This window comes from Ictidomys tridecemlineatus, chromosome 5, assembly GCF_052094955.1.
Source record: "Ictidomys tridecemlineatus isolate mIctTri1 chromosome 5, mIctTri1.hap1, whole genome shotgun sequence".
In the NCBI taxonomy this organism is placed as follows: Eukaryota; Metazoa; Chordata; class Mammalia; order Rodentia; family Sciuridae; genus Ictidomys; species Ictidomys tridecemlineatus.
In genome coordinates, this window is record NC_135481.1 from 39385463 (window position 1) to 39413277 (window position 27815).

Sequence of the window (27815 nt, forward strand, 5' to 3'; positions counted from 1 at the left end):
ATCCACCTGCCTCAGCCTCCTGAGCCGCTGGGATTATAGGCGTGTGCCACCACGTTCTTTATAAGCATTTTTTGTTGTTGTTATTATTTTTATGGTACCAGGAACTGAACCTAGTTAAGGCTTTACACATGCTAGGCAAACACTCTGCTACTGAGCTACATCTCCAGCTCTACATGCTTTTTTCTTTTTGCAGTATTGGGGACTGAGTCCAGGACCTCATGCATGTTCAGCAGGCACTCTACCACCGAGCTATATCTCCTGCCCTTCATATGCATTTTTAATGTTTATAAGGATTACCACTTTATTTTACAGATGTAGATACTAAAAATCATAAAGTTTAAGCAGCTCCTAAAGCCATATAACTGTTAGGTGGAAGACCCAAAATGCAAGCCCAAATATGACTTCAACATCTGAGCTCATATTTACAAAGCTGTATTTGATACAATTTTTGTTCAAGACATATAAATGAATTTTAATTTATATGTCTTATATCAACCTGACATCTGACTATAGATCTAACAATGCAGATTTAGTACATTAATAAGGTGGAATATACACTGAAAGAAATTTGCAAAATAATGAAAACACAAAATTCTTCTACATTATCTTCATCAATTGCTTCCTTATCTTTTCAGTTGTCTCATTCATGCCAAATTTGAAATCTTTTTCACCCCCAGTACTAGGGATTGAAACCAGGGCCTTGTAGGTGCTAGGCAAGTGCTCTATCCTGAGCTAACTTCCAACCCAAAAGTATTTTTAAAAATAAATCCACCTTTACCAAAATTTCCCTGGACATTCAATATAATTTTCATAGAAATAATTATCTTTCTAGGCATGGTGGAGCACTCATATTCCCAGTGGCTTGGGAGGCTGAGACAGGAGGATTGCAAGTTCAAAGCCAGCCTCAGCAACTAAGCAAGGTCCTAAAGCAACTCAGTGAGACCCTGTCTCTAAATAAAATACAAAAAAAGGCTGGGGATTTTTCTCAGTGGTTAAACACTCCTGGGTACACTCTGCAGTACACAAAATAATAATAATAATCATTACCTTGTCATTGAGCTCATTTCAGTGGTTTATGTGATATTAAACAACATCATCAACATAAACAATTTATCAAAAAATATGGCAAATTTAAAGATTTTTTTTTTTTTATGGTGCTGGGGATTGAACCCAGAGCCTTGTGCATATGAGGCAAGCACCCTACCAACTGAGCTATATCCCCAGCCCAAATTTAAAAATCTTAATTAGCTTTATTCGCAATTCTATAATCAGGCAACATTTCATTTCATAAAATAGAATAAGTATTCCAAAGGGCAGAGTAGAGAGAAAGGGGCTGCAGAAAGCAGAAACAAAGAACAAAAAGTGGATCAGTTATTTCAAAATTACTTTCCTTATAACAAGGCTAAGATAGGAAGACAAACACAGAAATATAACTGCTTAGTTAATATCAGACTACTTCAAATTATTTTGGGGACGGGGTAAGGATAAAAGCAGAAAGAATTTCATCATTATGCTGACTGAAACTGGCCTGATTGGGAAACTGGACTTTCTGCCTCTCCTGATTTCTTGGAAAGTCAGGTAACAACTTGGTTTTAGTTTGGCAATATAAAAATTTAATATGAATAATTCCATTTTGATTTTTAGTTTTATCAGTTGTCTAGGATGATTAGTCCAAAACAACAGCTTCTGCTATGGTTTGAGTATGGTTTATCTTCACCAAAATTCATGCTAAGGCTTGGTCTTCAGTGTAATGGTATTGAGAGATGTCAGGACCTTTAAAGTAAGAAAGACATGGAGCTCCACCCTCACAAAGGGATTAATGTAGTTTCCTTGATAGTGGGTTATTTATAATCAGAGCAGGTTCTTAAGAAGTGAACTGGCACTTTCTGTATGTCTCTTACACCTGAAGTCTCTTCTGCCATGAGACCCTCACCAAAAGAGAAGGAGATACCAATGCTATGCTCTTAGACTTTGACAACTATGAGTCAAAGCAAACCTCTTTATTAATTACCCAGTCTCAAGTAGACAGCCTCCTATAATTTTTACAACTCAACTTTCAGGATCTGAAATTCATCCACATGTCAGAGTGTTCATGTACTCTAAGAAACTTTCATGAGGTAATGGGAAATATATGTTAATTCTAACAATTAAATTAGGAGGGAATTACATCATTTAGTAATACTTTTGACACTTTCTGTATTAACATACACTATCTGATTTTGGCCATGCAAAAACACTGAGATATGTAAGGGTTATTAGTTCATCCTAAAAAGAAGGAAACTGGGGTTATTTAGTAAGGAAGCCAGAACTTGTTCCAAGTTTTCTGGTTTTGAGTCTGAATTCTAATATCCCAGAGCTATTTTATAAAAGTATGGCGACTGGGTTATTTCCAAAGAAAGAGTGGAACTGGTTTAACAACATTTAGCAAAGGCGAATGGAAACATCAGAAAAAGCAATGAGCCAGGAATCAATAAAATAAATTATACAGTATTCTTAATCATAGCTCTGACACTACCAATATTATCTTGGGAGTATCAAATCACATCTGTGGCTTTAATTATCTCATTTATAAAATGAAAAATTTGACTGTTTTCTAAGGTTCCTGACACCAAGATGAAATCATTTTTGTCAGACTGAGACAAAACAATCTGGGAAAAGGGAAAGAACTCAATCCAGACTATCTCAGGTAAGTACCACCTCAAGGACTTTCTAAAAACCCCACAAGAAATTCCTTTTATTTCTACATGTACCCCATGTTCACACTAACATTAAGACTGAAATAATTCATATAAGAGGCTCTCAATGGAAATACTTTCCCAGAAATAGCACATAGCAGCTCCACTAGTTAGCTGACACCAATTCTTGCCTTAAAGCTGAGTATGGTAGTGCAGTGGTGCATGCCAATAATCCCAGTGACTGGGAAGTAGAGGCAAGAGGACTACAAATTCCAGGTCAGCAATCAGTGAGGCCCTAAGCAACTTAGAGAGACCTTGTGTCTAAAAAATAAAAAATAAAAGGGATGGGGATGTAGGTAAATGGTAAAGGTCCTCTGGGTTCAAGCCCTAGTACAATCAAAGGAACAAAACTATTAGAAATGCAGAGTGAGATACAGAATGAGTTGGACTTCCTCTCTCATAATTCATGCAAGAGTAAAGCAATCGAATGTATGTAAGATTATAGAGGACCCAATAACAATTTGTAATGTGAATATAATTTTATATATCAAACTGTGCACATTGAAAACACAAAATATACTGATTTTTCAAGTACCTATGGTTCGTTTACAAAGATTTATTATATACAAGAAAACAAAAAAATTTGGGGGGGGTGGGGGTATGGGTACTGAACCCAGGAAAGCTTTACCACTGAGTTACATCCCAACCCCCTTAAAAAAAAAAAAAAACCTTTATATTTATTTATTTTTATGTGGTGATGAGGGTCGAACCAGAACCTTGTATATGCTAAGTGAGCACTCTGTGGTGAGCCACAACCCCAGCCCCTCCCCAATCCTTCTGTATTTTGAGACAAGTTCTTGCTTAGTTGCTGGGGTTGGTCTCAAGCCCGAAATCCTCAGCCTTCTTAGTCACTGGGATTACAAGCATACATCATTGCACCTAGAATTTCTATAGAAATTCTCTAAAGAGAATCCTTTCAAAAGAATTTCTGTAGAAATAAAAATAATACAGATTAACATTCTCTGCCTATAAAAGAAAGTAAAATTGAATGACAAAATGCCCCTAATGCCTAAAAAATTTTTCAGTTCTAAATTAAACAACTTTGGGGAATCGGGAATGTAGCTCTCAGTGGTACAGCACTTGCCTAGCATGTGTGAGGCCTTAGGTATTGATCAATCCACAGTAATATAAAAAACCTAAAAAATAAAATAAAAAAGAACATCTTTGATTTCTTTTGAATCAAACAGGAAAGATGAATACACTGTTGAACATCAAGAAAATGATAATGAGAACACTATGTATAAGAATTACAGTGGCCTGTGGATATAGCTCAGTGGAAGAGCACTTGCCTTAGGTTCAATCCCTAGCAAGGAAAAAAAAAAAAAAAAGAGTAAAATAATAGAATAAAAGATATTGGTTTCTATATATTAATTTTGTATCCTGCTACTTATCAATAGTAACTTTCAGTTGATATTCTTGGATTTTCCTAATAAAAAATCATTTAATCTACAAAAGGCAATAGGTTTACCCTAATATTTCTAATATTTAAAACCCCAACTACTTTCTCTAGTATTTTTGGTTAGGACCTTCAATATGTTAAATAACAGTAGTAAAAGTGGATATCATTGTTTCTCAATGTTTCTCTTTTAAACATAATGCCAGAAAGAATCTTTTAAGTAACCACTCTCTAATACATAATAAAAACCATAGATTATCCAAATCATTCTAACATTTTCAATTTGACCCACAAAAAAAGCATTACCTATAACATTTGAATTATTTCTTTCAACTTACTTTATAGTATCTGCAAAGCTGACTCTGCGAGAGCTTTTCTTATTTCTTAAAGTATTGGATTCCTAAAAGGAAAGAAAATATGATGTGGTTATTAATGAAACCACTGTGAATTAGGAGTCCAAAGCACCAAAGACAGGGATCAAGTCTTATTCTGAATTTGATATGTGGTTACCCAAATTATCTCAATGTAGAAACACTTAATGTACATGAATATCGTCTTCAATGTGAGTTAATTTTTTTATTTTTTAAGCATACCGACACAACATTCAATAAAAAAGACTGGAGACAAAACAATTGCTATGTTACTTACTATGGTAATTTAAAAAATTTTTTAATAGTATTAGGGGGTTGAACCCAGTGGCACTCTACCACTGAGCTATATCTCCAGTCCTTTTTATTTATTTATTTTTAATTTTCAGATTGGGTCTTGCTAAATTGTAAAGGCTGCTCTTAAGTTGGGATCCCCTTGCCTAAACCTCTGGGGTAGTTGGGATTACAGGCATGAAACACCATGCCTAAATAAATTTTCATAAATTTGCTGGGCATGATGGTGCCTGTTAACCCAGCGACTTGGGAAGCTGAGGCAGGAGGGTCACAAGTTCAAGATCAGTCTCAGCAATTTGGCATACTGTTTCAAAAATAAAATAAAGGGTTGGGGTTTTAGCTCAGTGACAGAGTGTGTACCTAGAGTGTGTACCTAGCGCGTGTGAGGTAGAGGGTTTGTCCTCAGCACCACATAAAAATAAATAAATAAAATAAAGGTATTGTGCCATCTACAACTAAAAGTATGAAAAAAATACATGTAACATAAAATTTATCATCTTAACGATTTTAAAGTATACAGTTTAATACTGTTGTGTATACATCCACCCTGTTATATAACCAATCTCGAGATTTCTTTTCATCTTGCAGAACAGAAACTATAACATTTAACATTAAAACAAACTCCCCATTCTCTCCTACCTCTAATTCCTAGCAATCACCATTCTATTTTTAGTATCTATGAATCTGATTATAGTAGATACCTCATTAAAATCATAACATGAAATTTTTCTTTTTGTATTGGGCATGGTGGCACATGCCTGTAATCCCAGTGACTTGGAAGGCTAAGACAGGAGGATCACAGGCTCAAAGCCATCCTCCAACTCAGTGAGACCCTGAGCAACTTAATGAGATCCTATTTCAACATTAAAAAGTAAAAAATTACCTTTTGTTCATGCATGGTATGTCAGAATTTCCTTTTTTTTTTTTTTAAAGTCCTGGGGATAGAATGTAGGGGTGCTTTACCAATAAGCTATGAACTACATCCACAGGTTCTTTCACTAAGTTGCCCAGGTTAACCTTGAACCTGTATAACCTGTAATCTTGGTACTTCAGCCTCCTGAGTCACTGGAATCACAGGCACCACCTGGCTTTCCTTTTTTAAAAAATTTCATTGTATGGAAATACCACATTTTGTTTACCCAATTATCCTTGTACTGACATCTGGTTTGCTTCTGCTTTCTGGCTACTGTGAAAAATGTTACTGCAAACATAGGTACTCAAATCTCTCTCCAAGGTGTTCCTTTTGTTTCTTGTTGGATTATATGGTAATTCTAATTTGAATTTATTGAGGAATTACCATACTGTTTTTCACAGCAAATATCATTTTAATTCCCATCAACAATAGACATAGGTGTATTTTTCTATATCATTGCTGATACTTGTTATTTTTTATTTTTCAACAGCCATCCTAAGACTGTAAGGTGGTATTGTGGTTTATTTATTGTGGTTTTGATTTGCATTTCCCTAATAATCAGTAATGTTGAACATCTTTTCATTTTAATATACTATTTTTCTTTCCTACCTTCCTTCTTAACAAGAATAAACATTTTTCACATAGACCCCAAACAAAAAACAAAAGACAAATTCACAGAGAATTTCACCAGATAAATTGTGGATACCTGAGTATAAGCCTTATTATAATAAATAATAAGGAATGGTATCCCCTTTGCAACAAGGAGTCTATATACTTAAGACCCTAGCAAACACCACAGATAAAACATTTACCTCTTTGGATCTTGTATTTCTCATCTATAAAATGCAGGAACTAAATTCAAGATTACTGATAAGATCCTGTTGGTTTTAAAACTGCATAAGTCTGACATTTACTCATTCAACACTGGTTCAATTTTTCAAAAATACACACACACACACACACACACACACGATTCTGTGCTACTAATGGAAAAATAGAGATAAATAACATGGATACAATTCCATGGGGGATTAGACTAATGACAACAAATTCACACAAATAAAATTCAAAGAGTGCAAAGTGTTATAAAGGAAAATTACATATAAAAATCTAATTTAGTGGGGCTGGGGTTGTGACTCAGTGGTAAAGTGCTCGCCTAGCACATACAAGGCCCTGGGTTCAATCCTCAGCACCACATATAAATAAATAAAATAAAGATATTGTGTCCAATAAATATGTAAAAATCAGGGAAGTTTTCTTTAAGAAAGTACATTTAACTTGAGACCTGAAGGATTAGTTAGAAGTTAGGCAGATGAAGAAGTTGATAAAGGACAGAGACTTAGGAGGTTGACACAGGAGGACTGCAAGTTCAAGGCTGGCCTTAGCAACTTAGTGAGACCCTATCTCAAAATTAAAATAAATAAAAAGGAGTGCAGTAAGGGGAAAGGATTCTATGCAGAATGTGTGCAGAGACCCTGAAGCAAGAAAAGCTTGATGCATTTAAGAAACAGAATTAGAGAAGCCAATGCAGAGTGAGCACTTGGAATTATGTAGCCTGGAATTCTCAATTTAGAATAGACAGAAGTAAAAAATTATAATAATAAAATGTTAAATTGATGATCTTCTATGAGAAGATAAATCTTAAAGGAAAAATAGGAATTAATTAAATAAAGAAGGGGGATATAGCTAGGCATGTGGTCCACTTCTGTTATCCCAGTAACTTGGGAGGGCTGAGGCAAGAGGAACACAAGTTTGAGGCCAGCCTCAGCAACTTATTGAGGCCCTAAGCAACTTGGTAAAATCCTGTCTCAAAAAAAATAAAGGGTAGGGTAGGTGCGGGGGGGAGGGGCAGAGAAGAGGCAGCTCAGAGGTAAAGCACACCTGGATTCAACCCCTAGTACCCTACTTTCACCAAAGAGAAAAGAGTATTTATGATAAGTAAGCATTATTAAATGTTAATTCTAGAATCTAGGTGATGAATATACAGTAAAATTCTTTGCGTTTTGGTATGTTTGAAAAAATATTTTTGTTCAAATCTTGGCAGAAAAAGGAATGAAGGACCAGCCATGCAGACAAAGGGAATAGCATACATAAATACTTGCAGATGTAATAACTTATTTTTTGTTTGGGGAATAATAAGCAATTCTGAGTGGTGAGGTAAACATGTGAAAGTAACAAGAAAAAAGTCTGGAAAAGTAAATAGGCCTAAGAATCACAAATGCCAGTATATCATGTATTTGGGTTTTTTTTTTTTTTTTTTTTGCAATCTTACAGATGGAACCCAGGGTCTTATGCACGCTACATGTGTTCTACCACTGAGCTACATCCCCAGCCAGCAAGTGTTGCATTTTAACCTGAAGGTCATGGAATGCTTGTCTTTTTTACACATTCAAATAGGAATCATTCATGATGTTCTCTTTTTTTTTAATTTGTTTTAATTAGTTACACATGATAGTACAATGACCTTGACATATCATACATTTGAATCAGATGGGATGATGTTCTCTTTTCATATAGCAAATAAAATTCCTGATTAAGCTACAGGTGACACACCTGTAATCCCAGAGGCTCAGGAGGCTGAGACAGGAGGATCGTGAGTTCAAAGCCAGTCTCAGCAAAAGTGAGGTGTAATAAGCAACTCAGTGAGACCCTGTCTCTAAATAAAACAGGACTTGGAATGTGGCTCAGTGGCTGAGTGCTCCTGGGTTCAATCCCCTCACACACACACACACAAAAAAAAAATCATAGAAGGCCAAATGTGGTGGCACATGCCTGTAATCCTAGCTGCTTGGGAGGCTGACACAGAAGGATCACAAGTTTGAGGTAATCCTGGGCAACTAAAGGAGATCCTGTCTCAAAATTTTTAAAAAAAATAAATAAATTTTAAAAAGGGCTGGGGCTGTAGCTCAGTAACAGAGTATTTGCCTAGCATGTGTAAGACCCAGTACTTGGGGTAGGGGAGAATCACTGAAAAGAGAAATCTATAAAGCAATTGCCTAGAGACTTACCTGAACTATTTCATTCCCATTTCTGAGGTCCTGAAGAGGACTCCTTGGGGGTTTCAAAATCTAAGAGGTAATAATTACAATTATTCAAGAAAATCTGGCATATCTGTTAATAATCACTTTATTTCAATTTATAGCAAGAATAGAAAACCAAAATTTACATTAAAATATATGAAATCGGGGCTGGGGATGTGGCTCAAGCGGTAGTGCGCTCGCCTGGCATGCGTGCGGCCCAGGTTCGATCCTCAGCACCACATACCAACAAAGATGTTGTGTCCGCCAAAAACTAAAAAAAAATAAATATTAAAAATTCTCTCTCTCTCTTTAAAAAAAAATATATGAAATCCTTCAAAGTCATATTGCTTAGAGTTATGTGGCAGATTAAAATATTAGGCATTTGTTCATTTCTCCTTGCCTACTCTCCCTAATATTTTGCCTACTCTCATCCAACATGGTCTGTGTGAAGTTCCACACCAACTCCTGGGTATATATAACTCATAGCCTTGTCTAGAACAACACAATAATTGTTTGATAGAGGTGAGGGGCATGACCCATGCCTTTAATCCTAGTTACTTAGGAGGCTGAGACAGCAGTATGGATAGCTCATGGTCAGCCTCCACAATTTAATAAGATCCTATTTCAAAATTTAAAAAGGGGCTGGGGCAGAATGTGAACCTGGGAGTAGAAAGAGCTAGATGTATCACAGTCATCACAGGGAGAGGATCTGGCTGCTATCAGAGATTACCCAGAGGAAGCAGTCAGAATAGAAAATGAAAAAGGAAATCCTAGAAGGTTCCATTGTTGAACTCTCTCATCCATAAGTTATGCCTACAGCCATCCCTATCTTTGGATTTTTCAGTTTCATAAACTGATATATATTATATACCTAAATCAGTTTGGGTTAGATTTTTGTGTCTTGCAATAGCTTTGTATATCAGGTTAAATATAATTTTAAACAGCTTTATTGAGGTATAATTTAGGCATTAAATTATAATAAAATTTATAAAATATGAATTTTGGTTCACAGATTTTTTTTTGGGGGGGGGTACTGGGGGATTGAACCCAGGGGTGCTTAACCACTTAGCAAAATCCCTTGCATGCATGCATGCATTTATTTATTTATTTATTTATTTATTTATTTATTTATAACATACATACATACATACATACATACATACATACATACATACATACACACACACTACCAGGATTGAACTCAGAAGTACTCGACCACTGAGTCACATCCCCAGCCCTATTTTGTGTTTTATTTAGAGACAGGGTCTCACTGAGTTGCTTAGCATCTCACTATTGCTGAGGCTGGCTTTGAACTCCCTATTCTCCTATCTCAGCCTCTTGAGCCACTGGGATTATAGGCGTACCACTGCACCAGACTGATTTACAGATTTTTGTACTTGGGTTAAATATTTGAGTCTTGGCAGGGCACAGTGGAACACACTTATAATCCCAGTGACTCAGAAAATTGAGGCAAGAGGATCAAGGTTCCAGGCCAGCCTGGGCAACTTAGTGAGACCCTGTCTCAAAATAAAATCTAAAAAGAGATGGGGATGTAGCTCAGTGTTAGAGCACTCCTGGGTTCAAATCCTAGTATCAAATGAATAATTTTGAGTCTTTATCCATAGGAAGCTAGTGGAAGTGGGAAGGTCAGGCCACAGTAAAAATTATTGTAGTATATCATTATTGTTTAATAAAAGGTAATAATAATTGTTTCTTACTGAGGAATGCCGTCTTCTAACAGGTCTCTCTCTATTGTCACTGAGAAAGGGAAAAAAAATTATGTATACATAGGTAAAAGAATGAATTTCCAAAAGTCATCATCACATCACCCTTTACATACTTTAAAACTGGCCATTGCTTTCTTTTGCTCTGGCCAGCAAAATTTTATACTTGTATTACAGTATAAGACCAAGTATTTAGTAATTCAGTGTTTTAAAATATATATTGTATACTACAAGACTATCTCTTGAATAATAACCAGTACAACATAATTTACTATACCTACAGAGGTACAATTAAAAGATAAATGGGGGGTTGGAGTTATGCCTCAATTATGCCTAGCATGTGTGAGGCACTGAGTTCGGTCCTCAGCACCACATAAAAATAAATAAAGGTACATTGACAACTAAAAAATAAAAATAAAAAAAGATAAGTGGGCTACAAATCAAGAGATTCTCTGCCTCTGATTCTTACTACTGTGTGATTTATATATCAGGTTTTGAAAACCCAAATATCATGAGGCCAAACATAATTTGTTAGGTATAAGGAAAATGCGTATTGTAGAGACTACAATGAATTAGAAATTTTCTGCTTGGTCTAAAGGTCACAGCCATTACTTTGCTAGCTGCTCCAAGCAAGACTATGATTCCAGTGTTGTCACATTTGATTTTTCAAGAGAAGCTAAAAATCCAATTATTCTATGAAACCATGAGATTTTGCAATTTTGGCAACTAATCAAATTTTTTTTTTTAATTTGTAGGCCAGTAAAATGTTTGTAGGCTACAAACAGGTCACCAATTTGTGATGCCAACTTTAGATAATTCATTTAATCTTCCTGAGCCTCAGTTTCCTCACTCTTACTCAAAAAAACAAGAGATGATAGGTAGTATCTAAAGTCCCTCAGTTTTGACTCTGATGAATTTATATTATCACTTTATTATATTTTCTTGTTTTCCCTGAAACACAAAGGAAAAATATTTCTGAAGTTCATTAACAGGTCTTACTAGTTGGAAAAGTATCATTCTCTAATAGAATATAACGTTTTTAGATACACGGAATCATGAACTTACTTTTCTTCATTAGTCTCTGAAGACACCCCATCCATATTTTAAGAAAACTTTTTTTCCTGAAATAAATACACAGTATTAGAAAAGGTACATAAGAAGGAAGAAAAATTACAATCTATGAGGAAATAAGAACACTGTTGAGATTTTAGGGTTACTTTCTAAGAAGACCAAAAATAGAAGGAAAAAATATATGAGCTCTAAAATATGAGATACTTCAAGGAGTTCAAACTACTGCATTTTAATTAACACTCCCAGAAAATTCTTATATTCAAGATAAAATCTGTACTAATATTGATGAGAATGATATGAACTTTACTGGTTAAAATTAAAACTTGTCCATTAGATAGCTAAAACAGACACCGATTGCTGCTTTTTAAACCAGCAGCTTTCTGCATTCCAAACTCCTCCTTCCCAAAAGCAACCACTTTCACTTTGTACATATTTTTATATGTGCCTTGTTGGTCTAGATAAATTGTTTATATTGCTAAATTTCGATTTGTCTAGTTTTAGCATTAAACTATGGGAAATGAAAATTAAGCACCCTTTCTTGCAACTGCCTCCATTTCTCTACACACTCATGCACAAATAGATAAATATAGTACAAGAAAGTAAAGATTGCATGCCAATCTCACTATCATAAATAAGAAAATTCTAAGTAAATTATTAGGAAAAAGAATATTGTATCGTAGTCATGTTTGCTTTATTCTAGAAACGCAAAACTGGTTTAACTCTGGAAAATAAACCTTGAAATTTTATCATACTAAGAGATTAAAAATGAAAATCACTTAATAACAGATGAAAAAAAAAGTATGAACTTTAACATCCTTTCTTGTTCTTCAAAAAACAAAACCCTTACCAAGCTAGAGGCAGAGTCTGAATTAACAGTATCTATTTAAAAAACAATAGTAAACATCAACTTAATGGTTGAACTTCTGTAAGATCAAACAAGTGCAACAGCCATTTCTATTTAATTCATCCAGTCTTAGTAGTTCTATTTTCAGTACATTTTTTCAATCCATTAATTTCTATTTTCAGTTTGACAGCATAGTTCAATCTACTATGAACTCTTACATAAAATATCATAATATCTACCTCCCTGGTATCCTTGCTTTCACTCTTATCCCTCTACAATTTTCTTTATAAACAGCGGTTAGTTCTCTCCTCAGTCTTTCAGTGGCTTTCCATTGTGCTGAGAATAAACATTTTGCTAAGACCTAAAGAGTTCTACCAGATGTAGTCCCTGCTTGCCTTAGGCTTTATATTTCATCTCTTACCAGTCTCCTCTCTTACTATACTATTCCCCTAGCCTTTCTTTCAATCCCTAAACACACAGAACTCTTCCCTAAATCTATGTGTTTATATTTGCTATTCTCTCTTGGTAAGAAAGACAAGAAAAGGCCAGGGTTATAGCTCAGTGGCAGAGCACTTGCCTAGCACATATGAGGCACTGGGTTCAATCCTCAGCACCACAGAAAAATAAATAAAGGTGTTGTGTTTATCCTCTTGGTAGCATTATGTATACCTCCTTTTGAGTGTCTCTTTCATAAATTAAAAGTATGCTTTATAGGGCTGTGGATGTAGCTCAGTGGTAGTATCTGCCTTCCACGCTTGAGGCCCTAAGTTCAACTCCTAGTACCACAAATACATCCATACATAAATAAATACATAAAAAAAAAGTCTGTTATTTCTGTTAGCTCCACAAACTACCCTTGCTCCAACAGTAAATTATGAGAATAGAGCTGATGAATCTTATGTTCACTATTACAGCTAGCAGTGCTTTGTAAATAGAAGGAGCTCAATAAATACTTGCTGAATGAGTAATGAAGAAACAATTACTTGGGGCTGGGTAATTAGCTCAGCAGTAGAGCATAGTTTAATTCCCAAAACCACAATTAAAAATAAAATTGACTTTATGATTACCAACCAGCATATTTTTATCTTCTTTGGGAATATTTTCAAACTCAGTATACATATTCAAACTCCAGATAAAAATACTAAACACTTATCAGCTCAAGGTCACCTAAACATCAAAATGACTGTTTGAAATAGTCATTGAGCACAACTCCTGTTGAACCTAGAGATTGGTTAGTACTTGATTATCTGATGAGATTCAAAGTTTACTGACATCCCATCTTCTTAATATTTAACTGTTTAAGTTTTACCCTCAACAGAAATAGGAGACCCCAGAGTATCATATTAAGTCTCACTTATAAAACACAGTCCAGCTGAACTATTAATTACGTAGTAATTTTTTACTGATTAGCCCCAAAACTGTGCACCTGGCATCCAGGGTGCTGGCAGCATACGCACAGAGGTATTTGTTTATTTTTAATTTGAAACACCCCATTTTCAACATCTGACAGGCACCATGTGAATCATTAGCTCAAAATAGTACCCATTCATATTTAATAATATATCACTGTGAAGCTAGATTTTTGGCAATTGATAAATAAAATCAAGGGTTTTTTTTTTGTTTGTTTGTTTGTTTATATCAAAGTGGCTCAGGAAATGAGTGGCTATGTACAATCCGATTCCAAGGTTTGAGATTTTGTACAGTATCTAAGAGGTACACATATATAATTTTTAATATTTTGTTTAGTTGTAAATGGACACAATACCTTTATTTCATTTATTTATTTGTATGCGGTGCTGAGGATTGAACCCAATGCCTCACACATGTGAGGTAAGCCCTCTACTGCTGAGCCCCAGGCCCATCCCCAGCCCCAGCCCTAGTAACCATGATTATTTAAGAAAAAAAGTAAATATGTTCTTTTCCTTCAATTTATGCGTATTTTTTCAAATGGCTATGAATTGTTAGAACATATATACTCATTAAGCTGTTTGTATTTAACTACTGAAATAAAATTACCAGGTTTTTGTGTTTGTTTGATTGCCTAAGGATATCATCTGAATGAAGAAAGCTTCCTAACCTGTAGTAGAAATAATCCAGGGGACTGTAAACCATTGCCACTAGACCAAATCAGCCCTTGAGCTAAAAGCAGTTTTCACATTTTTAATGAGGCATAGAAAACAAAGCTAATTTTTTAATGAGGTATAGAAAAAGAAGACAACAACAAAACAAAGAATGTAACAGAGACCATGCCAGTGACTATGTAGCCCGCAAAGCCTGAAATATTTACTATCTGGCTCTCTGTCTACTCCTGAATTTACACCACCAATACCTACAGTAAATATTTTCCAGTGTCCAGTGTTATAGATCAGTGCTGTCCAATATAGGAGTTCTTTACATTTACATTAATTAAAATAAAATTCAGGTCTTTGATCACAACAGCCACATTTCAAGTGTTCAATAGCCACAGAAGTTAATGGATACTGTGTTGGACAGCACAGATATAAAGTATTACCACTGTGAAAGTTCTACTGGAGAGCACCATCCTACTATCAATATCTAGAGTATCTTCAAGTTTATTAGTATTCAACACATCATTAAAGACTATCATTCCATTTTTACTCAATTTACATGTATCTGTTACCCTATGAACATTTCCAGTCATTTAAAGGGTCAAAAATTGTATTGCTTTGAACCTAACCTTTAATTTTCAAAATCTTACAATATTAATTCTCCATCTCTGTAAATCATTCCTCCAAGTTCCACTTCAAATGCCATTTTCTCCATGAAATCCACTTTAATTCTCCATTGTCAAAAGCATCAAATCAGTCCTCCTTTCTGTTTATCATACCTCTTTGGAATGTCTTATAATTTCTTACATTCTGTCTTGTATCAGTTATTTTGTATGTACTAATTATTTCCCTTTCTAGGACTTAGGGATTCTCCTTTCTGTTTATCATACTTCTTTGGAATGTCTTATAATTCCTTACATTCTGTCTTGTATCACAGTTATTTTGTATGTATTAATTATTTCCCTTTCTGGGACTTAGGGACTCCCAGCCCTAGCATAAGACAAGGAACCCAATAAACATGAGGAATTCAGTTAATCCAATTCAACTGATTTGAAAAGTTACTTCGGTCTTCATATCCGAGTTACCTTGTGCTTTGGTCTTCATCCGCACCACCCTTTATCTCTGTTAACGCCTAATAAACCCATCTTTAAAATTCCAAACAGCAGCATTTTTCTTCCCAAACTCTAATATTTAAATAAACAGCAAGAAAAAGAAGCTTTGACCCTGAGCCGGTCAGAAGATTTAAAAAAAGAAAAAAAAAAGTGGGGGATGCTTAAATTGACTTTGTTAACAGTGTCTGCAGAAAACCGAAAACCGGTTCTGTGCTGCTAGCTAACCAATGAGAGCCGAAAACTTAAATATCATTCATTGTTATAGCAAAGAAAAGCCTAAGTCAGAAATACAAACAACCAAAAAGAAAAATGAAAGGTGTTGGCGGGCCAGGACGCCGCGAGCTCGACGAGCGATCCCAGGCGGTCCGAGAGCACAGGTGTGGGTGCCAAAGCTCTAGGGAGGAGAGGAGGAACAAAGTGCAGGCCCGGGTGAGAAAAGAGCCCAGCGCCCGCCGCATTCGGAGGCCGTGGGACCCAGCATCCTCCACCTCCCATGCCGGACCTCCAAAGTGCTCAGACAAAACCTACATCCTCTCAGGAGCTCAGAATGAGAGAGGGTCATTCTCCTTACCTGCCACAGCCCACCAGCTTAACTTGTTTGGGGTCCGCGCGCTCTTCAGCAAAAACGTCACCTCACAACGCCCAGCCAAACTCAGAGAAGTATTCAAATCTAACCGCCTAGCTGATGCGCACGCGCAAAGCCGCTCTACGTGTCGACTCCGCCCCTCAGATTTCGGAACAACGCCGCTCCTAACATGCTTTCAATTAAACTTCTTTGCCAACCTCTGTGCCAATTTAACTTCTTAAAATGCATCTCATTTTCTACTGAAAATGATGTCCCCTTCCCAGCGAAGGCTTTCCAACATCATGAAAGCGGCCATCTTCTTTCGATTGTCCGTTATAGAAGTGAGCGACGTTGGCTTCCGTACAAAATGGCGACTTCCATAACGTTGCGTCACATCCTCCTAGTATCACTCCCTATACCTACCAGGAAGAGGTAGGTTTCTGGGACGAGGTGGCCGAGTGGTTAAGGCGATGGACTGCTAATCCATTGTGCTCTGCACGCGTGGGTTCGAATCCCATCCTCGTCGAGATCGTTTGTTTTCTCCCGCAGGTTTGCACTCTTAATGAAAACTCTTTTACAGAACGGAAATAGTTGAATAGTCTGGCTATGATTTACTAGTCAACTTAGTGTGGCGCTCTCAATCTCAGGATTGGGATTTTTTTTTTTCCCCAAAGAATTTGAAATATAGCTTCTAAAGCATTCTTACCTCACAGAAGAAGAAAAGAGAGGGAAAGAAACTTTCAGAAAATGTGCTGGATTTAATTTCTTATGAAGTACCAAAAAAAAAAAAAAAAAAAAAAAGTGGATTAAATTTCTTATGAAGTAAAAACCAATAGAATTCCATGATAATTTCCTTCTCATCTGTTCTATTGCCTGTCTGACCCAACGTAAAGTAATTCAGCTCCTAAGTGAAAGGTTTGGATTATTAGGGACTGTTATCCTGGGATTTTTAATACCTGTCCTGATTAGGAAATACCAGGTTTCAATACAAAAGCTACCGTGAGACTGGGTGATCAGAATTCCCTTCAGTTTCCAGCAGAGTGCAGGTACTCAAGAAATGTACACTTTGGGAAATACTTTTTAAATGTTGATGACATGTGAAACTTTGTTAATATCTGGAAGCCAGATTGAAGAACAGGAATATGTCGACCTTCCTGGAGGAGCCGAAGGGGTTAAACCCTCTCCTGGATTTCACAGGAGAGGAGGAACAACAGGGAGCGGGAAAATAATAGATTCCCTTTTTGGAAGGTCGTCAGGCAGATTCATTCACTTACATTGAATAGCCTTTGTTTATACAGTCCTCATTTACAGGTACTATACCTTCATGAATTACATCACTTCAACTCACCATAGCCTTGTGATTGCCATAGATACTTTAATTACTCCATTTTACAGATGAAGGCACTGAAAGATTAACTTGCTCAAAGTTACACAACTTTTAAATTGCAGAAAGGGCAGTATAACCCAATCTGTGGGCTTCTTGATGACTCTTAACCATCATCCTATATGGTGCAGGCTTAATAAACAGCAATTATTAATCTTTGGAGGTAATGGTTTACAGGTTTTCACCCACAGGTGTCTGCACAGCACAGTATTCCAGAACCCAACATCTGACAGATGCTTCAGCAAGGTTTACAGCCCTGAGGATTGGAAGGCAGTGTTGTTTCTATGCTGGGTTCTACTGACTCCTTCCGTTTAGATCTACATTTCCTTGGGAATGTTGATACCTCCATAGGCTAAAGGTTTTGGGTCACCTGTCTTCAGCTTTGCTCTTCAATCCATTCTCTCTACCAGCTGTTAAGTAAGATTTCTACTCATATCCCACATATATCCAAGGAGTCCATGGATAGTATTGAGTATTATTTGCTTGGGAAAAAATATTTCATCCTTATTTTTATAGTCTTTAATTGAAAGCAGGGACTGCAGTTGTAGCTCAGTGGTAGATCACTTAGGGGCTGGGATTGTGGCTCAGCGGTAGAACATTTGCCTAGCATATGTGAAGCCCTGGGTTTGAATCTCAGCACCATATAAAAATAAAAAAAATAAAGATATTGTGTTCAGGGCCTGGGATTGTGGCTCAGCACTTGCCTAGCATGAGTGAGGCCCTGGGTTCCATCCTCAGCACCACCTAAAAATAAATAAATAAAACAAAGATATTGTGTCCAACTACAACTAAAAAATAAATATTAAAAAAAATATTGTGTCCATCTACAACTAAAATATATATTTAAAAAAAAGATAACCAACAAAATACAGCTAACTCTACTCATGACTTTGTCACCAAAAGAAATCAGATATTTTTATATAACATTACTGTTTCTGCTGTGGACTTCAATGTAGCCCCCAAAAGTCCATGTGTTGGAAATTTGGTCCCTAATGCAGCAGTGTTGAGAGATGGGAACTTTGGGAAGTAAGGCAGAGCCACATAAATGGGTTAACCCACTCATGAATTAATGGGTTATCATTAATCCATTTTTTACAAAAATGTTGTAAAAATGAGTTCCTTGGTTAACTTACTCTTTCTGACCATGTGATACCCTTCACCATATTATGATGCAGCAAGAAGACCTTCACCAGATGCTGAGCAGATGCTAATGCTATTCTCTTGGATTTCCAGCCTCTAGAAGTGTGAGCCAAATAAACCTGTATTCTTTGTAAATTACCTAGTTTCAGGTATTTCATTATAGCAACAGAAAATAGACTAAGACACTCACTATTCATCATTACTTTAAAAGTATGATAACTATTAGAACTACTATTATATATTATAATGTTATGCATTAATAAAGAAGTACAATTTTTTTTAAATTTTTGCAATATATAACAATATGTATATTCCAACATATTTGGTTGTCTTTGTATTCCAACACACTTTACTTTATACATTATAAAACAATTTTTTTTTTTTTTTTTTTCTTAATTCTCGGCGGACACAACATCTTTGTTGGTATGTGGTGCTGCTGAGGATCGAACCCGGGCCGCACGCATGCTAGGCGAGCGTGCTACCGCTTGAGCCACATCCCAGCCCATAAAACAATTTTTTGAGAAGAGATTCACAGTCTTCACTGGACTGCCAAAGGGCTCTAGGTCACACACACAAAAAAAGGATTAGGAGTTTATGCACAACATTTCTGAATGGCCCTGGAGACACTAATCTTACCTTTTACTTTCTCTTTCCCACATCTTGGCAGATGCTGTCCCCGCCCTGTCCCTGGAACAGGCCTCTGCCCCTGGAACAGGCCTCTGCCCCCCCCCCCTATTCTGTCACTATCTGTCTGGCTTCTGCTCCTCCTTCAGATCAGGTCATCCCCGTCAACAAGCCTCCCCTAGCCTTGCAACTAACAGCTCCCTCTAGTTCTTTTAACTAGTCCCTCCCCTCCACCTCTAACCAGCTCTCTCTGGTTTCAGTTCCTTTGCGCCCCTCTTAGATGCTCTTAAACCCTTCTGGGTTTTCCCAAGCACTTGCCAGGCAGTCTTTAAATTGCCCATTAGTGCTGAAAGCTCTTTACAAACCATCAGAGCTGCATCATTTTCCTGAACTTTGCCAGCTTCCTTGGGAAAATTGGTAATGTCTACTGGATGTGTCCAGTTTCAACATGGTGGGTGAATTATTTATTCAAAGGAAAATCTTCCACTGCAGAAGTTCTGAAACAACAATGTGCCAACAGAGCCTGGAGGTGGGGGGGAGGAAAAAAATGTAAATTGGAATCTCGCTTTTCTTTCCCTCAGTTCTTCCTTCCATAGCTGTCCACTTGGGTTTCTTTCATACAAAATTATAGTAAAACTTGCCACGAACATACCAGTTTTTTGCACTTCTGTTGATCTATTAAAACTGTGTTAATTTTCCTTTGTTCTAACAGAGTAAAAAGAATCAACAACATCCCAGATTATTTAAAAGTCCAGGAAAATATTTGAATTAGTAATGGAAAAATAAATTTAAAGCAGCTAGGGTGATAAAAAGAGTTAGAGGCGCCATCTACTGGAGAAGCTGTAACTGCACCATTCAGACAAGATGGTTCTAAAGAGGAATGGTTACAATTTTTGAAAAGATCTGCACTATCCTCCAAGAGGTAGTAGACCTCGATTCAGAAAAACCATTCTCATCAACAACAGCGTTCTTCCTCACAAGTACAATCCTAAACTGTTTCATGAAAGACTACGCAAAAGAACTATCTCACAAATTACCAAGATATTCCAGCTCTTTTAACTGCTTGGTGCTAGGAAATGGGTCTTCATTCTTTGGGTCCAACTTCAGGAAGACTCATTCTCTGTTGGAAAACGAGATTTTCTGGGAAGAATTATTCAGTGTTAAGTTGTTGATGGTCCATGGTCCAGGCAGGTACTTGTCAGAAGCCCTTACATGACATAACTCTGAAGGAAGCATTTGAAATCAGTGCTTTGGCAGTGTGTGCCTGCAGTTTATTTCTTGCCTCTCATAAGAAAAATCCAGACCTCTATGTCCAAGACTTGCAAAGATTGATTTTTTGAGGGATTTAATGACAGGAGTGAGTTTAATCTGCTCTCCACCATAAAGAAATGTCCACTGGAAAACCATCTCTGGGAAAACAGCCTTGAAAAGACCTGAGGAGGCTCAAGAGTGGGTCCATACAGTCTTCTTTGGGTCAGCAATATCAACCCATGACATTTTTCTTTGTTCAGGTCATTTTCTGAGATGCATGCTATCATGTGAAATCATCTACTGTGCTGTTAGAGCTTCTGGGGAATCTACTGAGTTAAAAACAAATAACTTTCATACTAAAGATTGGTAGAGCAAAACTTGAACCCAATTTATAGGAACCTTCCTTAGGAAAACCAAGATGAATGAATAAATCCCAAGAGACCAGGGGAAATGTGGAATGCTGAGGTAGCAATGGATAGTTAGCAAACAACAACCATTTATATCTTTCCTTCTCATCAAATTGAGCAAATGATCTCATCCACAACTGAAAATTTCAGAATGAAGTAAAATGAGTTAAATTCAACTCCAATAGAATCAAGTTGTAGGATGGGGATATGGCTTATCTGGTACAGTGCTTGCTTAACATGCACAAGGCCCTGGGTTCAATCCCCAGTACCACCAGCAGGGGGAAAAATCTAGAATCAAGTTAATGGAGACATAAGGTTAATAAAGACCACTGTGGAATACTAAGCTTTTTAAATTTCTTTTTGTACTAAATTAAAGGTCATTAGTCATTGACTCTGAGTAAGAAGGTAAGTTCAAGGCCTGTATCAGCATCTTTCTCAATTGTCTACTTTCTGTTATTAGCTAATAATAGCTATAGACTTAAAATTCTGATTTTAAAACTGAATAACACTGAAATTTGATATATGAAAAAATGTGAGGTTTTTGTTGCTGTATTTAAGTTTTTAAAAAATTCAAATAGCTGAGCTGGGATTGTGGCTCAGTGATAGAGGGCTTCCCTAGCATGGGTAGGACCCAGGTTTGATCCTCAGCACCACATAAAAATAAAGGCATTGTGTTGCATCCATCTACACCAAAAAAAAAAAAAATTATATTAAAAAAAATTCAAATAGCTCTTTGATGATGATTTCTAAGTACTCACCAAAAGGATCACTCTAATAAAGTTTCCTCTCAATGACTACATGTAATCATTTTGGGTATAACTTAGCAAGTAACAGAGGCAGTCTTTATTTGAGCTCATTTTCTTTTTTCCTATTGTTGTAGAGACAAACGAGGCAAGACACCGAAGACAGCAGGAAACAGTTTTATTTGGCTGCAGCCAGGTTCAGAGGGTACAGCCTTTGCTGTAATCAATCAATCCCCTGAACCCTGAGTTCAGGGAGTTTCAGAGTTTTATGCCCAGTGTTTAAGGGGGGAGTTCACAGCTCAGAAGTTCACAGTCTGCAGAAGTTCACATAAAAGCAGCTTTTTCTTTCACTGTTCTGGGCAAGTTAACTCTTGAGAAGGGGAGAGCTTCTTCTCCCCTTTCTATCCTCCCCCTGCCAGCTGTTACCATGAAGCCCAATTGTAACTTAAAAATGTAGACATTTCTGTGAAGCCCAGCTCAAGGCGAGAGGCCTTGTTCACACATTTCTTCAAAGTACTATACTGGATACATTTGTGAAAATAGTAAGGGGATGTCCAGCACTTGGAATGCTGGTATCTTCTCAGCCAGTGGCCAAGTAAACAGGGTGACATGAAAATAGGAAGTTTATCTTCATTGGACTCTTTTGCAGAGACTTTTGCTAACAGTCCCCAAATCAGCCATGATGAAGAGGGCTTTTCTATGGAGAAAGGGAGTGCCCACTTCACTATTAACAAAAATTTATTATCTCACAGTTCTGAAAGCTAGAAATCAGAGATCAAAGTGTCAGCAAGATTTGTTCCTTTACAGGGCTGTGAAGAAGAATCTGATCCACATCTCTTCCCTAGGTTCTGGTAATTTGCTGGCAATATATAACATTCCTTGGCTTAGAAAATTCTCATTACTTACAATTTTGCTTCAATTCTATTTCTGGAAAATTTATTAATGTTTTTAAATTGAAAAACTTCAGGGGCTGGGATTGTAGCTCAGTGGTAGATCACTTACCTAGTACATGTGAGGCACTGGGTTCGATCCTCAGCACCATATAAAAATAAATAAAGATATTGTGTCCATCTACAAATTAAAAAAAGAAATTTAAATGCAGTACTGAGGGTTGAACCCAGGGGTGCTCTACTTATAAGCTACATACCCAGCCTTTTTATTTTGAGATCTGGTATAGTTAAGTTTCTGAGGATGGCCTTGGACTTGGGATTCTTCTGCCTCAGTCTCCCAAGTAGATGTGGTTACAGGCATGCACCACATGCCTGGATTATTTCTGGAAAATTCAACATTTGGGATGAGATATAAAGCTTTTTGTTTAAAGTTCTTAACTTTTGGAATCTCAATATTTGGAATATTGGAAAACTTGTAACAAAAAAGAACCAGAACAATTGTATCATTTATTATTTACCTGAATTACTGAAGTTTTTTAAGAACCTTGGGTCAAAATGCCATGGTAATAAAGTGTCAGAAAATACAAGGCACAAGACTATCTTTGTGTCTGAGAGCATACCAGACCTAGGATACAAAGCCATGAACTGCTTTTAGATCTTTCAGTTCTATGATAAAGGAGGAACATGTGAATCTAATGCACACTGAAGTAGCTAGTCACTGTTGCAAATTACTATGTATTATGCATCATGATAGTTTCCAAAATACAGAGCTATATGGTGTTCTTCTCTAGTTTTCTCTTTCTATCCCCGGTGAAATTGACATCACTAGGCACTTGATTTATTTTGAAAGGTGTTATACAATAATATAATCTACATGTAATATATTGTATATATACAGTTTACAAGTTACAATAATAAAACCAAAGCCACATATACATGACTCAGTTTAAGTTACCAGTATCTTGGAAGCTTCTAATGTGACCCTCCCTTCTGGCACTCTCTCACCAAAGACATAATTGCTTTCCTGAATTTTATATTAACAATTTTCTTGCTTTTCTTATTAAATATGCATGTACATATCCCTACAATGTTTGTCTTACCTATTTTTAAATTTTATATAAATGGAGTCAAGTACAGCTTCTGTGACTTCTTTCACTCAACACTTTTTTGCTGTGCTGGAAATCATTGAACAGTCTTTTTTTTTTTTATTGTTGGTCGTTCAAAACATTACATAGTTCTTAATACATCATATTTCACAGTTTGATTCAAGCGGGTTATGAACTCCCAACTTTACCCCGTATACAGATTGCTGTATCACATCAGTTACCCTTCCATTGATTTGAACAGTCTTATCCATATAATTCATTCATTTTTACTGTTGCATAATGTTCAATTGTTGGAATAAACCATTGGGTATCAACTCTTCTACTTATGAATGCTTTAGTTGTTTCTTTTTGACACAAGAATATTGTTGTGTGAAAGTTCTTGTATATGTCTTTTGGAGTACATGTACATGTGTTTCTCTAAGTATATAGCTAGAAGTGGAATCATTGATATTGTGCATGTTCAACTTTGCTCAGCGATTTTTTTCCTTAATCCAGGGTCTTGCTATGTTGCCCAGGCTGACTTTGAACTCCTGGGATCAAGTAATTCTCCCCCCTCAGCCTCCCAAACAGCCAGGACTACAGGCATGCACCACTACTCCCAACTACTAGGCAATTCTTAAATGTTTTGATGTGGTTAATGACTGATAAAAAATTTTATGGCTTTGAAAGCATGGATAAGCTTCAGATGAAGGGAAAAGAATAAATAGGTAATTTGGAGGGAAAGAAAACAATAATCAAAATTAAAGACAATAATGCCTACATGTGCAAGGCAAGTGCTCTTAGCAGAATGCCTTTGTTGATGATTCCTCTTACTGCAGTAAACTTACTCGTCTAAAACATGGTCAACTTCCTTAGGTTGCTCTGTTTCCATTGTGGGTTTTCAATAATCCCATGTTCTAGAAAATCCCAAGTGTCAGCAGGATTGGTCCCAAGAACAAGTGATTCAAAGCCAAAGAGGCTCTGAAAAAAACTAACTCAGACAAGTCTAGGTTTTCCATTAAGAAATATAACCATTCAGGGCAGGGAGGTAGCTCAGTGGTAAAGTATGCCTAGCATGTGAGATCCTGAGTTCAATAGTACAGTAAAAGCAAAATAAAGATCCTATAGACTTACTAGGAAACCCATGGCTGTAATGCAGTGCTTGAATCAAAGTTAACCTAAAAAATGCAGTTGACTGACCAACTGTTTTAGTCACAACAGTCAATTAATTACCTCTGCCTTTTATACTTCAAATAAATTGGTAGAATCTTTTGGAAGGCAGTTTGCTGTTATCTGTCAATATTTAAAGCTTGGATCCCAAAATTACATGCAAAAAAAATGTTTTGCTGAAATACACTAGTATGAAAGGATAAAGATTAGAATGCTCACGGCAGTTTGAGAGTAATCAAATACTGCAAACACCTAAAATTCCACCAACAGAGGAGGGAAGAATTAAATTATGGCACATCTCACAATGAAACACAATACAATTATTTTTTAAAAGTCCTAAACAGGAGGATCACAAATTCAATGCCAGCTGCAGCAACTTAGTGACACCCTGACTTAAAATTAAAAAAAAAAATAAAAGTAAGGGCTGGGGCTGAGGCTGAGTGATAGTGCTTTTGCCTGGCATGTGTGAGAGGCACTGGATTCGATTCTCAGCACCGAATATAAATAAATACAATAAAGCTCTATCAACAACTAAAAAAAATTTGAAAAAAAATAAAAATGAAAATAGAAAGGACCAGGGATGTGGCTCCATGTTAAGTGCCCCTGAGGAGGAGGAGGAGGAGGAAGAGGAGAAGAGGAGGAAGAGCAAGAAGAGCAAGAGGAGCAAGAGGAGGAGGAGAAAGAAGGGGAAGAGGAAGAGGAGGAGGAGGAGGAAGAAGAAGAAGAAGAAGAAGAAGTCTTTTCTATAGCATGATCCCATTTTTATTTAAAAAATACATGTAGATTTGTGTGGCTAGGAATAGAAAACAGGAAGACCACTAGTTATTAATAGTGGTTACCTCAGGGAGTGGGCTATAATAAGAATTTTTTTTTTTTTGGTTCCAGGGATTGAATTTAGGGACACTCAACCACTTAGTCACATCCCCAGCCCCTTTTTTTTTTTTTTTTTGTATTTTATTTAGAGATAGGATCTCACTGAGTTGCTTAGGGCCTCACTGTTGCAGAGGCTGGTTTAGAACTCATGATCCTCCTGCCTCAGCCTCCTGATGACTGGGATTACAGTGTGCACCACCACACCTGGAAGGAATTAAATTTTCTTTGAAAGGATAACAATTAACAAGGGGGAAAAACACATCCAAGAACTTTGATCTATAGAAATGAACAACTAGATTGAACCTGAATTCCTTAAAGGAAATAATTTGGTTTTGTTTGTTCTTTTGAAGTGCTGGGGAATAAACCCAGGCCTCATATGTGGTAGGCAAGTACTCAACCAGTGAACTATACTTCCATTATAGGGAAGTATCTTTTCCACAGGTCTGTATAAATATTCTAGCACCTAGTGAGGCATGGTGGCACACACCTGTAATTCCAGCTACTAGGAAATCTGAAGCAGGAGGAGGATAGCAAGTTCAAGGCCAGCTTTTGAAATTTAGCTAGACCCTATCTCAAAATAAAATTTTTTAAATAATATTTTTTAGTTGTTGATGTACCAATACCTTTCTGTTATTTTTATTTATCTTTACACAGTGCTGAGGATCAGACTCAGTGCCTCACACGTGCCAGGCCAAGTGCTGAGCCATAAACCCGGCCTCTCAAAATAAATTTTTTTTTAACATTTAAATTTTTTTTTTTTTAGGTGTAGATGGACACAACACAATGCCTTTATTTGTATGTGGTGCTGAGGATCAAACCTAGGTCTTGCCCGTGCTAGGTGAGTGCTCTAACATACACATACACACACACACACACACACACACACACACACTCTCTCTCTCTCTCTCTCTCTCTCTCTCTCTCTCTCTCCATTTTTTAGGTGTCTGTAGACTAGTGGAATTCATTGTAATGGACTCAATTCATTTTGTGTAGACTTTTTTTTTTTTTTTTAATTCTAGGGATTGAACCCGGGGATTCTCTGCCACTGAACCACATCCTCAGTTCTTTTTAGTTTGATACAGAGTCTCCTAAGGCTAGCCTCTGTTGAGAGCCATCCATGGGCTATGTGTGGACTACATTGGCATCTCAACCTAGTGAATATAAACAGCTGGTGTTTGGGAACTTCTCTTGGCAATCCCACAGGGTGAGATCACCAAATACATGTGAATTTCTATTCCGTTCTGCCTGGTTCCACACAGCACTGGAGATGGGGTGATAACCTATCTGCTATAACCATCCAGGCACACAGCCTTCAGAGATGGGTGTGATCTGCCAAGATGCCAATCTACCTGCTGACTGCAAGATACCATGAAGCAAGACTCCACCCTTACAACCTTATCTCTGCCTTTGATGTATCTCCTTAAATAAACCATTTTCTAATTGTCCAACTCCAGCTTCTGTGTGGGCTTAACATATCAGGTGCTTCATCCTTTAAAACTATTTTTTTCTGACTCTGTGTCTTTGTTCTTCACTAATTATTCTAGACTTTATTTTTTCTCTGGTGGCTTATACCCTCCACGGGCAGGAAAAAGGACCCCTTAGCAAGGCACTGGCCACTTCACCATAGGCCTCAAACTTGAGATCCTCCTGTCTCAGTCTCCCCAGTTGCTGGGATTACAGGTGTGTGCCATCACACCCAGTGTAGAGACTCTCTGAAGCAATGCTGTGTTATATAACTTACTGCAATGAAAGAATGTTCTATATCTGTGCTATTCAATATGTGGTAGCTACTAAACCAACAGGCTTTGAACACTGGAAATGTGGCTTATTGCAACAAAAGAACTGCATTTTAAATTCTAGTTAAATTTAAACCAATACATAGAGTTAAAACTGACTTAACTATTTAGAATAAACAGTGCTAGAGAGAACGAAATACAAAACTGAAGAGCTAAGATGGCAATTGGGCAAAAACTAATGCTCCCATTGAGAATCTTGGAAGGAACCATGCTAGATAACGAGGTAGCCTCTACCTCCCTCCTTCTGACACACAGATCATGTTAATAACTATTTACTGGTCTTATCCATGTTGTACTGTACACTTACTGTATATTCCCCAAGAGCATGAACACATTTTTTC

General features: G+C 36.8%; 1 protein-coding gene, 1 long non-coding RNA gene and 1 other non-coding gene across 6 annotated transcripts in view; 2 read left to right on the top strand and 1 right to left on the bottom strand.

Annotated features, from left to right (window-relative positions):
• The window catches only part of Knl1 (kinetochore scaffold 1), a 57353-nt gene extending 40868 nt beyond the window's left edge, over nucleotides 1-16485 (bottom strand). The window contains exons 1-5 of one of the 4 annotated variants that reach the window (XR_013438828.1): nucleotides 16118-16485; nucleotides 11516-11571; nucleotides 10445-10484; nucleotides 8715-8774; nucleotides 4470-4531 (exon numbers count right to left, since the gene is read on the bottom strand). Coding sequence is in view for 3 of the 4 variants with exons in the window: in XM_078049801.1 (XP_077905927.1) it covers nucleotides 4470-4531; nucleotides 8715-8774; nucleotides 10445-10484; nucleotides 11516-11550 (197 nt within the window). In the remaining variant the exon portion in view is untranslated. The remainder of the gene's footprint in view (nucleotides 1-4469; nucleotides 4532-8714; nucleotides 8775-10444; nucleotides 10485-11515; nucleotides 11572-16117) is intronic. The other 3 variants (XM_078049801.1, XM_078049800.1, XM_078049802.1) reach the window with 3 other exon arrangements.
• Nucleotides 1592-27126, top strand: LOC120886386 (uncharacterized). The gene is made up of 3 exons (XR_005729361.2): nucleotides 1592-2686; nucleotides 26442-26516; nucleotides 26698-27126. It is a non-coding gene; the product is annotated as an uncharacterized LOC120886386 (long non-coding RNA).
• On the top strand, nucleotides 16556-16637 carry Trnas-gcu (transfer RNA serine (anticodon GCU)). Its single transcript has one exon. It is a non-coding gene; the product is annotated as a tRNA-Ser (tRNA).
• Nucleotides 27127-27815: the final 689 nt, after the last annotated feature.